Here is a 13,132-nt window from a genome sequence, read left to right as displayed (position 1 = left end):
AAGGAGAACTCAGAAAATTCGTATGGAAAATCTGAGAGAATGGACTTGTATTTATAGCCAAAGTTGGGCTGAAATCTGAAGAGGTGCAACTCTTCAAATGGTTGTTTTTGCAAAACGGCCAAAGAATAAATGCCATAACATAAATGGCTATTTACTCAACAATAAAGAGGGAAAATTGAAGGTTAGTTAATTTTTTGTTACAAAAATAGAAAACTGAAAATTGGATAACTGAATTGGATTTAATATTAATATTTATTTTAATATTAATATTTTGTTATTAAATCAAATATTTAATAACATTATTTACTATTAACAAATAAATTTGGTCCAAAAATTAATCAATCGATCATTTGACCGAATCCGAATCCAAATTTGAGCCGAGCAAGCGACGACGGCGGCGCGAGGCTTGCCTTCTTTTCAACTCTTTATGAGCTAGAAGAAGAGCAATTGCTTATATACCCATTAAAAATATTTTCCTCTTCCCATATGGGACAATCAAGGAGGGAAACTCAAATATTACTTAAATATTTCATTTTTTCCCTCCATTTCTCATTCACTCCATTTTAAGCATTAAGCCATTAATAGCTTAAAAACCCAACAGAGTGACCATTTGAGTAATGGACTCGAAGTAAAGGATTAGTTAGAATACTATCATAATCACGTAAATTGCTATTTCTGTTATTTTCTTAAATTGGATCTAGAAAATAGATATTATTACTTGTTGATTAACACTATGTACACATAGAGACGACATGTCGTGTATAAAAAATCTTACATTTCGAACTTCTTATAAAATCACTTCAAATGAACTAATAAGCTTGGACCTGCAACGTAAATTCTTGGGTACATAAAACTCAATAGATCATAGCACACTGGAGAAGTAATCCACTACTTTCATAATATATATATATATATACACACACTATTTTACTTGAGTCCAATAATTTTTGAGGGGATCATCTGCATATTTTCTTTTGTTTTAAAGTACGTATTAATTTTGTGGCCTACAGGCTACAGCTTATTAGATGGAGGAGCACATTTCATCTTTTCTGGAACAAACAGAAGATAACGCCACAAATTGACGAGAAACAAAAAATTAATCGCAAATACGGCTGAATGAAATCGAGACTGGTTGAATTTAAAAAATAGAAGTTTACAGTGAACATCCATCATTTTGTGTTGAAGCATTACCTGGTTCTGTTTATGCACAAACCTTGATATCGCTTCAAACAAGAAGTTTGTATTTTAAACAATCGATATATTAAAGAAACAAAAGAATTATAAACAATTCCTTCGTTAGAACTGAACATGAAGGCAACTGCTAATTACTTCCACTGCCACTTGAAGGAAAAATAATTACAACCATGAGATATGTTGAGTTTTAGATTTTGGAAAGAAGAGTTGGATCAAATGCCTCGTCTTGGTACCCTTCGGTAAAGGATATGGGCCTCGAAACGTACAAGAGTGTTGAGAAAGATTGGATGTTGCTTAATTGCTGCCCAAAAAAATAAATGAAAAAGAATAATTACCATTCAAATTGAAAATGAATATAAACAAGTCATCATTGTATGACTAAAAGGTCCCAAGCAAAACAATTAACAGAGGTTATGTAATTTTTTCAATACATTATCTTGCAGAATGGTAGTTTACTCATTACTTTCATATCTGGAATATTTTTCTACAGACGAAAAAATAATAGTAATAAGAGTAGAGTGTTACTGAATAACTTATTTACACAATTTATTTACCTTCCAATATTTCATTCTAGACCTCTATATGCTGACCATTTGAACTTATCATAAGTCATAAGCCAGCCCTTCCTTCAGCTCCTCTTTATTTACCTAAAATCAGAATAAAAAGCAAGAACAGAAGAGTGCAAGACCTGACATTAGTTTCATACAAATATGTTAACTGAACACCCAGTCTCAGTAGTAACTTTTAGATTAAAAATAGCTAAGCACCCAATAATTTAAAAATTCTGGATCCGCCACTGGTTAGCAAGGTTTGGAACAACTCACCTTCCCCATAGCATTGCGAGGCAGCGAGTACCACACCAGCAGACGTCTAGGTATCTGTAATATAGGTGGAGCAATAAACATTAGTTTAATACGCATATCTTGGTACTCGCTATACCAGATTATCTTGCAAAAGAAGCAAATCAAAAGACAACTTTTCTTCTGATAAGTTAATAGTAAAACAATATCAACAGAATAAGAGCCAAAATCCAGAACTCCCAGCCATGTAATTATTCAATCGTTTTATCTCTCTCTCATTTATGTCATGAACACTATCCTGATTAGGGAAATTAGGAGCGTCTGAACGTAAAGAAGGAATATAGTTCCGTGGGAGAACTAAAGACCTCTGCTATATTGCAGGTGATCTTAGCAATTACTCTCTAATATGCGTCTTAAGATACAAGCGATATCTTGCATAAAGATTTTGTGCCAAATTCCTTTAAGCTCAGGGGAATACTTCACGAAACAAGGGAGATACCTTATAAGGGGCAAGTCTCTCTTTTGCCCAATCTGAAAGTTCTTGCAATCTTAGTGCAGGTTTTAATTCCTCCTCTCTTCTTCCCTTGAGCTCAGTGTAAGGAACAAAAATTGCACACACCACTTCACCATACTCTTTGTCAGGTAATCCTAACACGCAACATTCTGATATAGCTGGATGCTGTAAAAAGGAAATGTATATAGTCAGAATCAGTATTTTGGCTGTCAGAATCTTTTTTTTTCCAGATAGATGTTTCCAAGGAAAAAATCTGAAGCAATAGAATTCCGAAAGGGCAGTTCATATTATAGATGGACAAACAGCTACCTCCAACAGAATTGCTTCAATTTCCAATGCCGAAAATTTGTATCCACCGACCTTCATAATATCAGCATTGGTCCCTGGAAAAAGAAAATAATGAACTATTTTCGTCCAATAGATACAGTTCAAAAACCAATAAGGAGATCATTATGCCAAAGCTTGATGGATTGGAAAAAGAATTGGCTAATAAACAATAATATATAGATTCATCTATGCTTCCACTTCGGGGAAAAAAATCTACCGTCTTCAAAGATATTTGCTAGGGTAGAATTGACTGTATAATTCTTTGCAAGACTATATCTGCACTCTTCTTTTGGGTTCCTTGGACACACAGATATAATTAGAAAATGAATTTCTGAAAGGTTTAGTAGAAGGGTGTGGAGGTAGCAGGTAGTTGAACGTATTTCTTTTCCATACCAGTTATATTAGACTTATTCTTGTATTTCCTTATTCGTAGTTTGCTTTTAATTCTTGTTATTTCTTTCACTTCGGTTACTCTGTTATCGTATTGTTGCTATGTTTCTTTTTCATCATTCCTTGAGCTAAGGGTCTATCGGAAACAGCCTCTCTACCTTCACAAGGTAGGGGTAAGGTGATAAGGCCTACGTACACACTACTCTTCCAAACCCCACTTTGTGGGATTACACCAGGTTTGTTGTTTTTGTTGTTGTTTAGCAAAAATTCCAGAAAGGTACATGCTTTCTGAAAAGCTGCCATCCATACCTTATGTTAATACTACTACTACTACTGCTGCTAATAATAATAATAATAATAACAACAACAAATATTAGTAATGATAATAATGTATTGGCAGAAGGATAGTCAGAATATTGATCGGCATTAAAAAAAGCTACCAAATATCCAAGTAAAACAAGTACCACGTAGAATATCTGGATATACTTACGTCCCAAAATGATGTAACATCCATCTTCATCAACTGTAACAGCATCTCCGGTCCTGAAGAACCCATCATCAGTAAATGACTGATTGGTTACCTAGTAATTCACCAGATGCATGAGAGATATTTTTAAATAACAAAAATGATATTAGAGGCCATCAGTTTCACATCAAAAAGGTGACTTATAGCCTGTTTGGCCAAGCTTCTTTTTGGCCAAAAGTACTTTTTTTTTTGCCAAAAGCACTTTTGGCCAAAATTTGAGGTGTTTGGCCAAGCTTTTGGAAGGAAAAAAAGTGCTTTTGAGGAGAAGCAGAAGCAGTTTTGGAGAAGCAGAAAAAAGTAGCTTCTCTCCAAAAGCATTTTTTTGAGAAGCACTTCTGAGAAAAATACACTCAGAAGCAGTTTTTTAAAGCTTGGCCAAACACTAATTGCTGCTCAGAAGTGCTTTTCAAACTAATTAGCCAAACACAAACTGCTTCTCACCAAAAGTACTTTTGAAAAAAGCACTTTTGAAAAAAAGCACTTTTCAAAATAAGCTGATTTTTGCAGCTTGGCCAAATGGGCTATTAGTCTCACATGCCAACATAAAATATGTGCTTGACAAGCTCCAAGAGGGCAACATAGTAGAGAGAGAAAGACAGAGACAGAGGTTAAAGATGGTGTCTCAAAGAAGAAGCATATAAACAAAAGGCTAGTACCAATTTATGTGAAAAAGAATATCAAAATAGGAAATGGTTGGAGATCGTACTACCGACTGTATAGTGATCAATTACCTCAGGTAGCTTCCAATATTCTTTGAACAACGAAGGACTCTTAATACAAAGCTCCCCTAGTTCTGATTTATCACTACCATTCTCATCATGATCATCTAAAAGGATCTTGGCCTATCAGAAACCAGGAAATGACAGAACAGTCAAAGTTAATTCACACGGAGCTACAGCAATGAGAAGTTGGATAACGCTATTTACAGACTATGTCTGAACTTTGGTGAAGTTAGATGTTGAATACCATAAAAATAAGAATAAAAATTATATAAAAAAATAAAACTTACTAACCTGTACAGCTGAAAAGGGCTTGCCAACGGTACCTCCTTTACGTTTGCCTCTAATGGGATTAGATATTGCCATCACAAACTAGACAAAATTGGCCATTCACATAAAGATGGAAATGAATTAAGGAGAAATAAAGTAATGAGCAGCCTACAGATCAAATTAAGTGGCTATGAGGGAAAAAAAATACCTCAGTCATGCCGTAATATTCTAATAACCGATGCCCTGTAATTGTTTCCCACTGCTGCATGATGGGGAAAGGAAGTGCAGAGGAGCCACACATCTGGAAAGACAAACCAATTTGTTCAGTCATTTTCACTGGAATAGAAGTGGGATTATACTCTGAAATTCAATAATGTGCCAAAAACGGAAAAAAATAACAGCGGCCAATTCTACTGATTATACACAATAGGGTCCTAATTGTATTTTGTATGGTCTATTTAAACACTTAACGACTTAGGGGTTCCATGCTTCGTGCTTCTTACTTACCATAAGGCGCAAGTGCCTCGCTGCTGAAGCAGAAGCTGCTTTCTGCTTTGGATCCATCTCTTCATAATATTGTATTAGTCGTGTATACGTAGTAGGAACCTATTTGAAGAGAGAATTTAAGAAAAAAATAAAGCAAATTAAACACCATTGTGCTAGTGAATGCTAGCCAAGCATATACAATGTGTTCTAGGCTCCTAGCAACTGAAGAAACCCAGTCAGTGAATGATCTTCCTTGAGAAGCTTAAGAACGAAAGCTCATGTATAGACAACGTACTAGATATGTAACAAGCCAAGTCGTGGCAACTATATTTCGCTATCAAGTCAGAACAACTTACTCCAGTGAACATTGTTATGGCATTATCAGTTTTAGTCCTATCTGCAGGATAAGATTCACACCATCTCTGCCAAATCTCGCTTACGCTGAATTTTGGAATAAATTCAACCTTAAAAAAGAAAGAAAATGTAGTAGCATGAAAATCCTGTCCAAACAACATGTATGCTGCTGGAGAACAAGTTTGACGATGTTAAATGTCTTTTAGTAGTTACCGTGGAACCTGCATAAAGAGGAGCAAGTAAAGCATTGAAAAGTCCATGCACATGTAAGGTACCAGTTAAGGATCAGAAAAATATAAGGCTTCCAATCACATTATTTATGTCCCATAAGATAAATAACTATGCAAAAAATGAAACACTGACAGAACATTTTGGGAAAAAATGCTACTGAGGATATGATGAAGTGGCAGACAGTGCAGAAATTGGTCCTTGGACGTGTATTCCCATGCCTCTGCTAAAATTTGGACCTGGAACAGTACAAAGATGGAAATAGTTTACTTCCAGAATCTGAAATGTACGAGGTTCAGTTTACCGTAACTAATTGTTTCAACCGAGTGAACCTTCAACCTCCCAAATTATTGACATTTGAAAGGAAAAGGTTAGTTATGCAAGTCAAAGAGAACACAAATTCTTCTTCATAAGTAGTCCTACGTGGTAAACTGGTAATACATGTTTACTATCATCTCTCAGCAATAGATACACTGACACAAGCACAATCAGAATATCTGATCCTAAGAACTGATAGATTAGATAGACAGTCTAACTACAGAAAATCAAGAAAGTTAAAAGCAAATTGTATAATCTACCAACCACAACCAAGCTCTTTAGTAGGCCTGACATCTACTGGGCTTTAGTTTATCCCACGTCCAGTTGCCAACTGAAGTTTGAAGTGAAATATTACAAAGAAGTAAATGAATGAAGCACATCAAATATATCCATACTTATCCACATAAACTATCACCAAATATCTACATAAAGCATCACCCTCAGCAGGGAAGTCAATATCACAACAACCAGGCAGAAACAACTTAAAAATCCATTTCATCAAAACTTGTTGATAGGATCCCAGATTGCAGAACACTAAATCTAGAATAGAGATGAACCTGAGCTAATATTCCTTTGTGTGTATGAACTACTCCTTTTGGTTTCCCTGTTGTACCACTGGTGTACAAAATCAAAGCTGGATCCTCACCTGCAACGTAAGATTTACATAACAATGTAAAGGACTGTTTAAGAGCTCTAACAACGTGAACAACCATATCGAGAGATACATAATGCTCCCTTTATCTCACCACAGTTTCTCGTTTCCAGAATATTTCTAGGACCATCAGATACCATGACTTTTGCATGGTCATGCTTCGCCGATAAATGGGCACTGGGAATAGGAGGAATTAGAGACAAACAGGCACCAGTTTTAACTGCAAGTGTATTCATAAGTTCTTGGTGGACTTTTTTTTGATAAGGAAGTTCTTGGGGGTCATCAGTACTCAGAATTACTGAGATGCCCTAAAAGTCAAATTTGCACAAGGATTTTAGTATATCATGAAACAAAGGACCTTGCGTTATAGTAATATGATGCAGATGGAAACTGTTTGAAGATGACCAAATTGTACAAGGTTAGAAGAAAAACCAGAAGAATAATGCAAGCTATATTACACATGTTTGAGTATGACAAAAAAGAAAAGCATCATTATTCTGTGCATGTTGGATATCTTGCAAGTCACAAAAAGACTGAGCAGAAGATGATAAAAAAGATAGAAGATTCATGGACAAACCGAGTCATTCATCACATGTAGTAGTTCGGTTACTGGGTAGCTTAGCGCAACAGGGACTGCAACACCTCCACTAAGCCAAGTCCCTAGTATTCCAGCAACAAACTCAGCACACGGTTTGGCTATGATTCCTACTCTTGCTCCACCAAGATCTACATTTCTTTTTACGCCATTGCCCTAAAAAGGAGGAAGCATTTGAACAGTAAGGCAATCAAGGAAAGGACTGACTACGAAATTGGTAGAACAATATAAACAGAAGAAAGAAATGGTGTCTTGGAAAACGACTCACGTTCAAATTAGAAAAGCTAGAAAGCATTCTCCAAGTCACATCTAATTGACGAAGATTAAAATCAAGCAAGAATGCAGCTTTAATTATTCAGAGGTAATATGTCGAAACTCACAATTTTAGGATCTAGGTTGCTTAACAAACTTGATATACTACTTGCAGATGATATCAGTTGAAGGTAAGTGTAGCTCTTCTCATCAACTCGTATTGCAATATTCCCCTGGGACTCGGGTCCCTTGCTGGCAATTTCTTTCACCAGCTCCATATAGCTACTAACATTTGAAGCTGTAATATGAAAGCAGGAAAGAGAAAAACAAAAGAAAAAGAAAGCAACATACTTCAAGGTTATGTAAAATTTCATATTGCTATGAGTGTTTCTAAAAGTGAAAAGTGCAAAAAGGCAACAAGGTTCGTGAGGCTTAAAGGGAAAAGGTGTAAATTGAACTAGTGAAGTGCACACTTCTTTGAAGTGAAACGCACAATTTATGGAAAACTAAAAGATACCAAATATGATGAATTTAGCTAAGTTGTGCGGACTCTTCATTTGTGGTGCTGCTCCCGTGTCAACACGACACCAACACTAACACTAGTATGGGTGTGGGATAGGTACTAAATCTGGTCAATCAACATTTGGGTACTTTGACCACAAACTATGGAGAAATTAGAGACAAGATTTGGCATTGTTTATTTCTCAAGGCAAAAGCTACTGTAGATTTCTAGATGGTTGCCTACGACTTGAGAATAAAAGACCAAGTTACTGCATTCTACAAGCTACATGTAAGTTTTCCACATACTCTCCTAATTTAGGCATATTTTTATAGCTGTATTTTTAGATATATCTGAAACCTTGCACTTATATCCGTACTCCTGAATCTTAAATTTAGATCATGAAGGATCTGACCTCTAGATCTGCATCCGTACCGGATACCTAACCCAAGTCCGAGCAACTTAGGAATTTAGTGCTATAATCATCAAATAGTAATTAAAATAACTAACTATGGTATCCAATAGATATTTTGATACAACTCTTCAAATTTGAGATCCAAAGAATCAATGCCTTCCCATTGGGATCACTTTGTGCGTCATTGTTTGAAGCACAATTTTTTCTAAAGGGCATGGCTTCAACCATGAAGCTATAACCCCTCTTTTCGCATCACTTCATATCTTTATATGGCTTTTAATAACACTATCAGTCGTCTCTAACTTTTTGAAGCGAAAAAGAATAGAAGAAAGTGTAGCATCCAAGGGAATTTCAATAGAGTACGTCGCGTGTAATATTCAGCAAACAATACAAATGGTACTCCAAGAATGCAGATATTTGTTACAGATGCAAATAGCAGTCAGTATGCTGAATGAGAATTAATCTTATCCCTTATCTCTGTCTTCTCTCTTTCTCTTTCACTCTTCTTCCTTCTTTTCTGTATTTCACTTTTAGTTAAGCTCGCCGGAGATTGGCATTTCATTACAATTTACTAGGAAGCAAAATTAGTCAAACAGACAATGTCAACAAATTCAAATTCAGACAATGAATCCAAACAGCAGCTTCCCGAAATTCAAGTTTCCATACTGAAATCATTTCTCACCCCTCAAATGCCAACTGAAAGACAACAATAAATCAAGAACACACAGTTCACGGGAATCACACCAATTTGTTTCGCTAGTCTATAACGTATTCACATGTATATAAAACACGAATTACATCGAAAATTCACAGTCTAAAATCGTACTTGTTACTGAAGATTGTTCCAATACTTTTCGGGAACAAAATCTTAATTGCAACTGGCTACTCTTTTTACTCCTTTGTATTACTCTTAAGCGATACTGTTTGCTCAAAAGTTGTCACACATCTTATGAGTATAAAACAATATATATAAATCACGGGAAAATCATAGCAAACCATAATAATCCGTTGGACCAAATGAAGGAAACAAAAATTAATACTCAGGATTAAGGGGGAGAAACATTAAAAGCCTTTATTGATAATATTGGTTTGGTCTGCCTCTCCATGAAGAGGTTCAGAGCCTTACAATGGTGTTTTCACTTCCCATAGGATGGGTATGTTTTTCTCTTCTCTCTCTTCTCAATAGTGGTGAAGAAGCAGCCCTTTTCTAGGGCTCCCTCTCTTGGTATTTATAGCTGTGAGCTTCGTGAGCTGGCAATAAGTGGCCGTGACCACGTTGGGATCTCGCCTTTTATGGTGGCGGATAGGCCATGGCCTTGTCGATCGAACCAGATGCGGGCTGAACATCGTCAATTCTGAATGGTCGTGCCACTAATTAATCATGAATTAACTTAAAACGGGATTAGCCTCGTTAATTAACGTGGGGTCGAATTCTGACCCATACAGATACATCAGTTAGGAAAAGTCCTATTAGTTGCATTTTTTAAACTCAGGACCGCCACTCTAACCTTCTCCAATTAAATACTGGAGTAGGCCTCGAACTTGTGACCTAAGACACAAGTCCCTCAACCTTTGCCAATTGAGCTAACCCCCCAGGGCTTATCAATTGCAATATTTAAGTATATAAGAAATTATACATTAACTTAAGTTTTGACATGAATCCGGGTTGAACCATATTGGTGACCCAAATCTAATTCCTTCATCTACACATGAAAAGATCCATTTTTATTCCAAGAAATGAAATTGACAAGATTCAATCAAGAACTTACCGGCTGAGAAAACCCGATATTGGTAGGAGCGAAAGGTTGGTTTTTCAGGAGAAGAGAAACAAAATGGAATAGATGTACGGGAGTTAGAAAAATTGAAGCGAAAGGGAGAGTCAAAGTGAGAAAGTGGTTGAGTAATTTAAACGAGCTTATATTATAATATAAATATGAGAAATTTTTTGCCAGAAACAAACCAAAAAAATATTGTATGTAGAAGAAAACAGAGGAAGAAGGCGGGTTTTCACCGATTATAAAGTGGTTGGTTGGTTGGTTACTGCCGAAGGTTGTTAAAAGTAATTGAACTGTTATAAAAAAAAAAAAAAAAACTGTGAACAACACGCATGTCATATAGCCTCCAGGTGTGACAGAACTTTCTGGCTATTTTTTATAATGCTTAGACATATTTATATTAGACTACATCATGTATTATCATCGTTGGGTATCTCACTCAACTTTGATAATAGGATTTATGTTGTTTTCAAATTTTATTTCCTACTTTTTTGTAGGACTTCAAGACATCTTATTTTTTTTTTTATGTTATTTATATATAAAAACTAGTTCTAGATATACTGCCTAGTGGATTTGCTTTAAAAAAAAAAATTGTATGGCCAAACCAGAAAAATCAGCTTATTTTGAGAAATGCTTTTTTCAATAGTATTTTTTTAAAAAGTGCATTTGGAGAAAAATATTTTGTGTTTGGCTAATCAATTTGAAAAGCACTTTTGAACAATAATTTGTGTCTGGCAAGCTTTTCAAAAAGTACTTTTAAGTGTCAAATTTCAAATAAGGTCATGAAGAGATTTGCTTGACAGTTAATATTATATAAGTAGAAAAATAATTACAAAATTCATTATTAAAAATAATAATTATTTTTTTTTATTTAAGTAAAATATAAAAATAAAATTGAAAAGTACTTTATTCTTTCAAGATAATTTAAGTATATCAAAAAATCATTCAATAAATATGAAAGTTCATCCCAAAAGTCATTTTATATTACTTAATAGTTTAAACTAATTAAGGTTATTTTGGTATATATAATATTTTGCAAAGGGTATTTTTGGTAGGAATAAAAGTCAAAACTGCTTCTACTTCTAGCCAAAAGCACTTTTTCCCCCAAAAAAAAAGCTTGGCCAAACACCTCAAATGGTGGAAAAAAAGCACTTTTTTTGAAAGAAAAAAAAAACACTTTTGGCATGGTGGGAAGCTTGGCCAAACAGGCTATAAGCAAGCACAGTGCACGAGTTTGGGTACTTGGACTTGGTAAAAGTATAACACTTTTTAATCTTTTACATTTCTATATTTACCCTATAGCTCATGGGTTCGAACAGTAAAATCAGTCATTTATACTTACACCAGGATAAGCTACCTACATCACACTCTTTAGGGTGCGGCTTTTCCGAAAACCGCGTGAATGCGGGTTGCTTCATGCACCTAGCTTCCCTTTTTACTTTTCTATTTCACCTTTTTCGGCCACACAACATAAATGTTTTTTAATCTTTTTTTTAACTGACATTTTTGCTTCACATGTCTTACTAGGACTCTTTGTCACACCCTTTTTTTACTAACCATTAACCCTGTTAAAATAGTAAAAAAGATTTATAAAGCTCAAAAGAGTTTTCAAATTTAAAAAGTGACAAAAGGTTTGTTTAAAAGGGATTTTCCAGAGTCGCCACTCGGCGTGTCATCTTGGTGTGCCCAGTCACCATTTAAAAGTAATTTTTCCTTAAAAACGCATTTGGACTCCAAAACTAGTTTGCACCAGAGATTCCAAGTTTGACTCGGGGAGAAGGTGTTAGGCATTCCCCGAGTTCCGTAACTAGTACGGTTGTGTACCCGGTCTAGTTGACTTTTAAAATATTCAAATTGAGGTAAAAAACACGTAAGAGGAAAATAAACACAAAAGAGGCTCGAGGCCGTCCCCACCTAATAAATAAAAGAAAACGAAAATAAAATAAATCTAACTATCCTATACTACGCCTCCAATGATGATGCCACGGTCTTCTTTTACATTCACTTCGGGGCATACCCCTGAGTAAAAATATATACAGAATCTACGAGGCATTCCCCTGATGAATTAATTAACTAAAAGGGGCAACCTCTCACCTCGAAACCAAAAGCAAACAAATAGAAAAAAATCCTAAGATTGCCTACCCAGGTGTGATCGGCATAAACATGCATCTATCGTACCCACAATAAAGGAGCAGGAGAAAATAAGATGTGATTTTAAACCCACGCCGTGGTATCCGAACTTTATCAATGCATGTTCATCTCAACTCAATTTTTTTAAAAAAAATTAATAAGTCCAAATCCCATGGCCCCATAAGACATTCATCCAAAACGAATTCATGGAAAACATAGATGAAACAGACAAACACAATTTCATTTAAAATTCACTTGAACAGGATATCTCCATTTTTGTCCGAAGGCGTCATAGTCTAGAGGCACCATCCTCATGGCCCGAGGACATCATTTCATGGCCTGCAAATCCCTTATCATACGCTTCATGGCCCAAAACATCATGGTCTAAGGACATCATCATCATTGTCCAAAGATAATCTTCACGGTCCAAAGGGAATTTGCATCATGTTTAAGTTTTTGCAATAACCCATATATATTCGCATGCACCGTATTTTAAGTTTTGCATGTAACTCGGGAGGTAAACGTTCTACAAACGGGAGCAATCTTCACCCCGGTTTCAGTTCACAACGTTCACATCCTTTGACTACTTCAAACATAATCGAAGACCGTCACTTGATTGTCTTTTATCCCGTAACCATTCAAATACACGCATTATATATCTATAACCTCCATATCGCATTCATGAAGA

The 13,132-nt window shown here is 35.5% G+C and overlaps 1 protein-coding gene across 4 annotated transcripts; it reads right to left on the bottom strand.

The window, feature by feature from the left end:
- Positions 1 to 1,113: 1,113 nt before the first annotated feature.
- LOC109238134 (malonate--CoA ligase-like) lies at positions 1,114 to 10,559 on the bottom strand. Of its 4 annotated transcripts, none has more exons than XM_019404564.1 (18): positions 10,309 to 10,559; positions 7,754 to 7,923; positions 7,356 to 7,529; positions 6,876 to 7,086; positions 6,684 to 6,772; positions 5,978 to 6,047; positions 5,794 to 5,846; positions 5,583 to 5,690; positions 5,248 to 5,346; positions 4,949 to 5,041; positions 4,765 to 4,842; positions 4,483 to 4,593; positions 3,716 to 3,806; positions 2,818 to 2,891; positions 2,494 to 2,673; positions 2,019 to 2,072; positions 1,749 to 1,841; positions 1,114 to 1,495 (listed from the first exon to the last, which is right to left on the bottom strand). In XM_019404564.1, exons 2-17 carry the CDS (start codon positions 7,901 to 7,903, stop codon positions 1,797 to 1,799), a joined length of 1,680 nt encoding a protein of 559 aa, XP_019260109.1. In that variant the 5' UTR covers positions 7,904 to 7,923; positions 10,309 to 10,559; the 3' UTR covers positions 1,114 to 1,495; positions 1,749 to 1,796. The 4 variants fall into 4 exon arrangements, with proteins under 4 accessions (XP_019260109.1, XP_019260108.1, XP_019260107.1 ...); XM_019404563.1 differs by having other exon boundaries at positions 6,873 to 7,086; positions 7,754 to 7,907; XM_019404562.1 differs by having other exon boundaries at positions 6,873 to 7,086; positions 10,309 to 10,558.
- Between the last annotated feature and the right edge of the window lie 2,573 nt (positions 10,560 to 13,132).

This window comes from Nicotiana attenuata, unplaced genomic scaffold, assembly GCF_001879085.1.
Source record: "Nicotiana attenuata strain UT unplaced genomic scaffold, NIATTr2, whole genome shotgun sequence".
NCBI classification, from domain to species: Eukaryota; Viridiplantae; Streptophyta; class Magnoliopsida; order Solanales; family Solanaceae; genus Nicotiana; species Nicotiana attenuata.
Note: the sequence above shows the minus strand (reverse complement) of the source record. Positions and strands in the feature narration are given on the sequence as shown.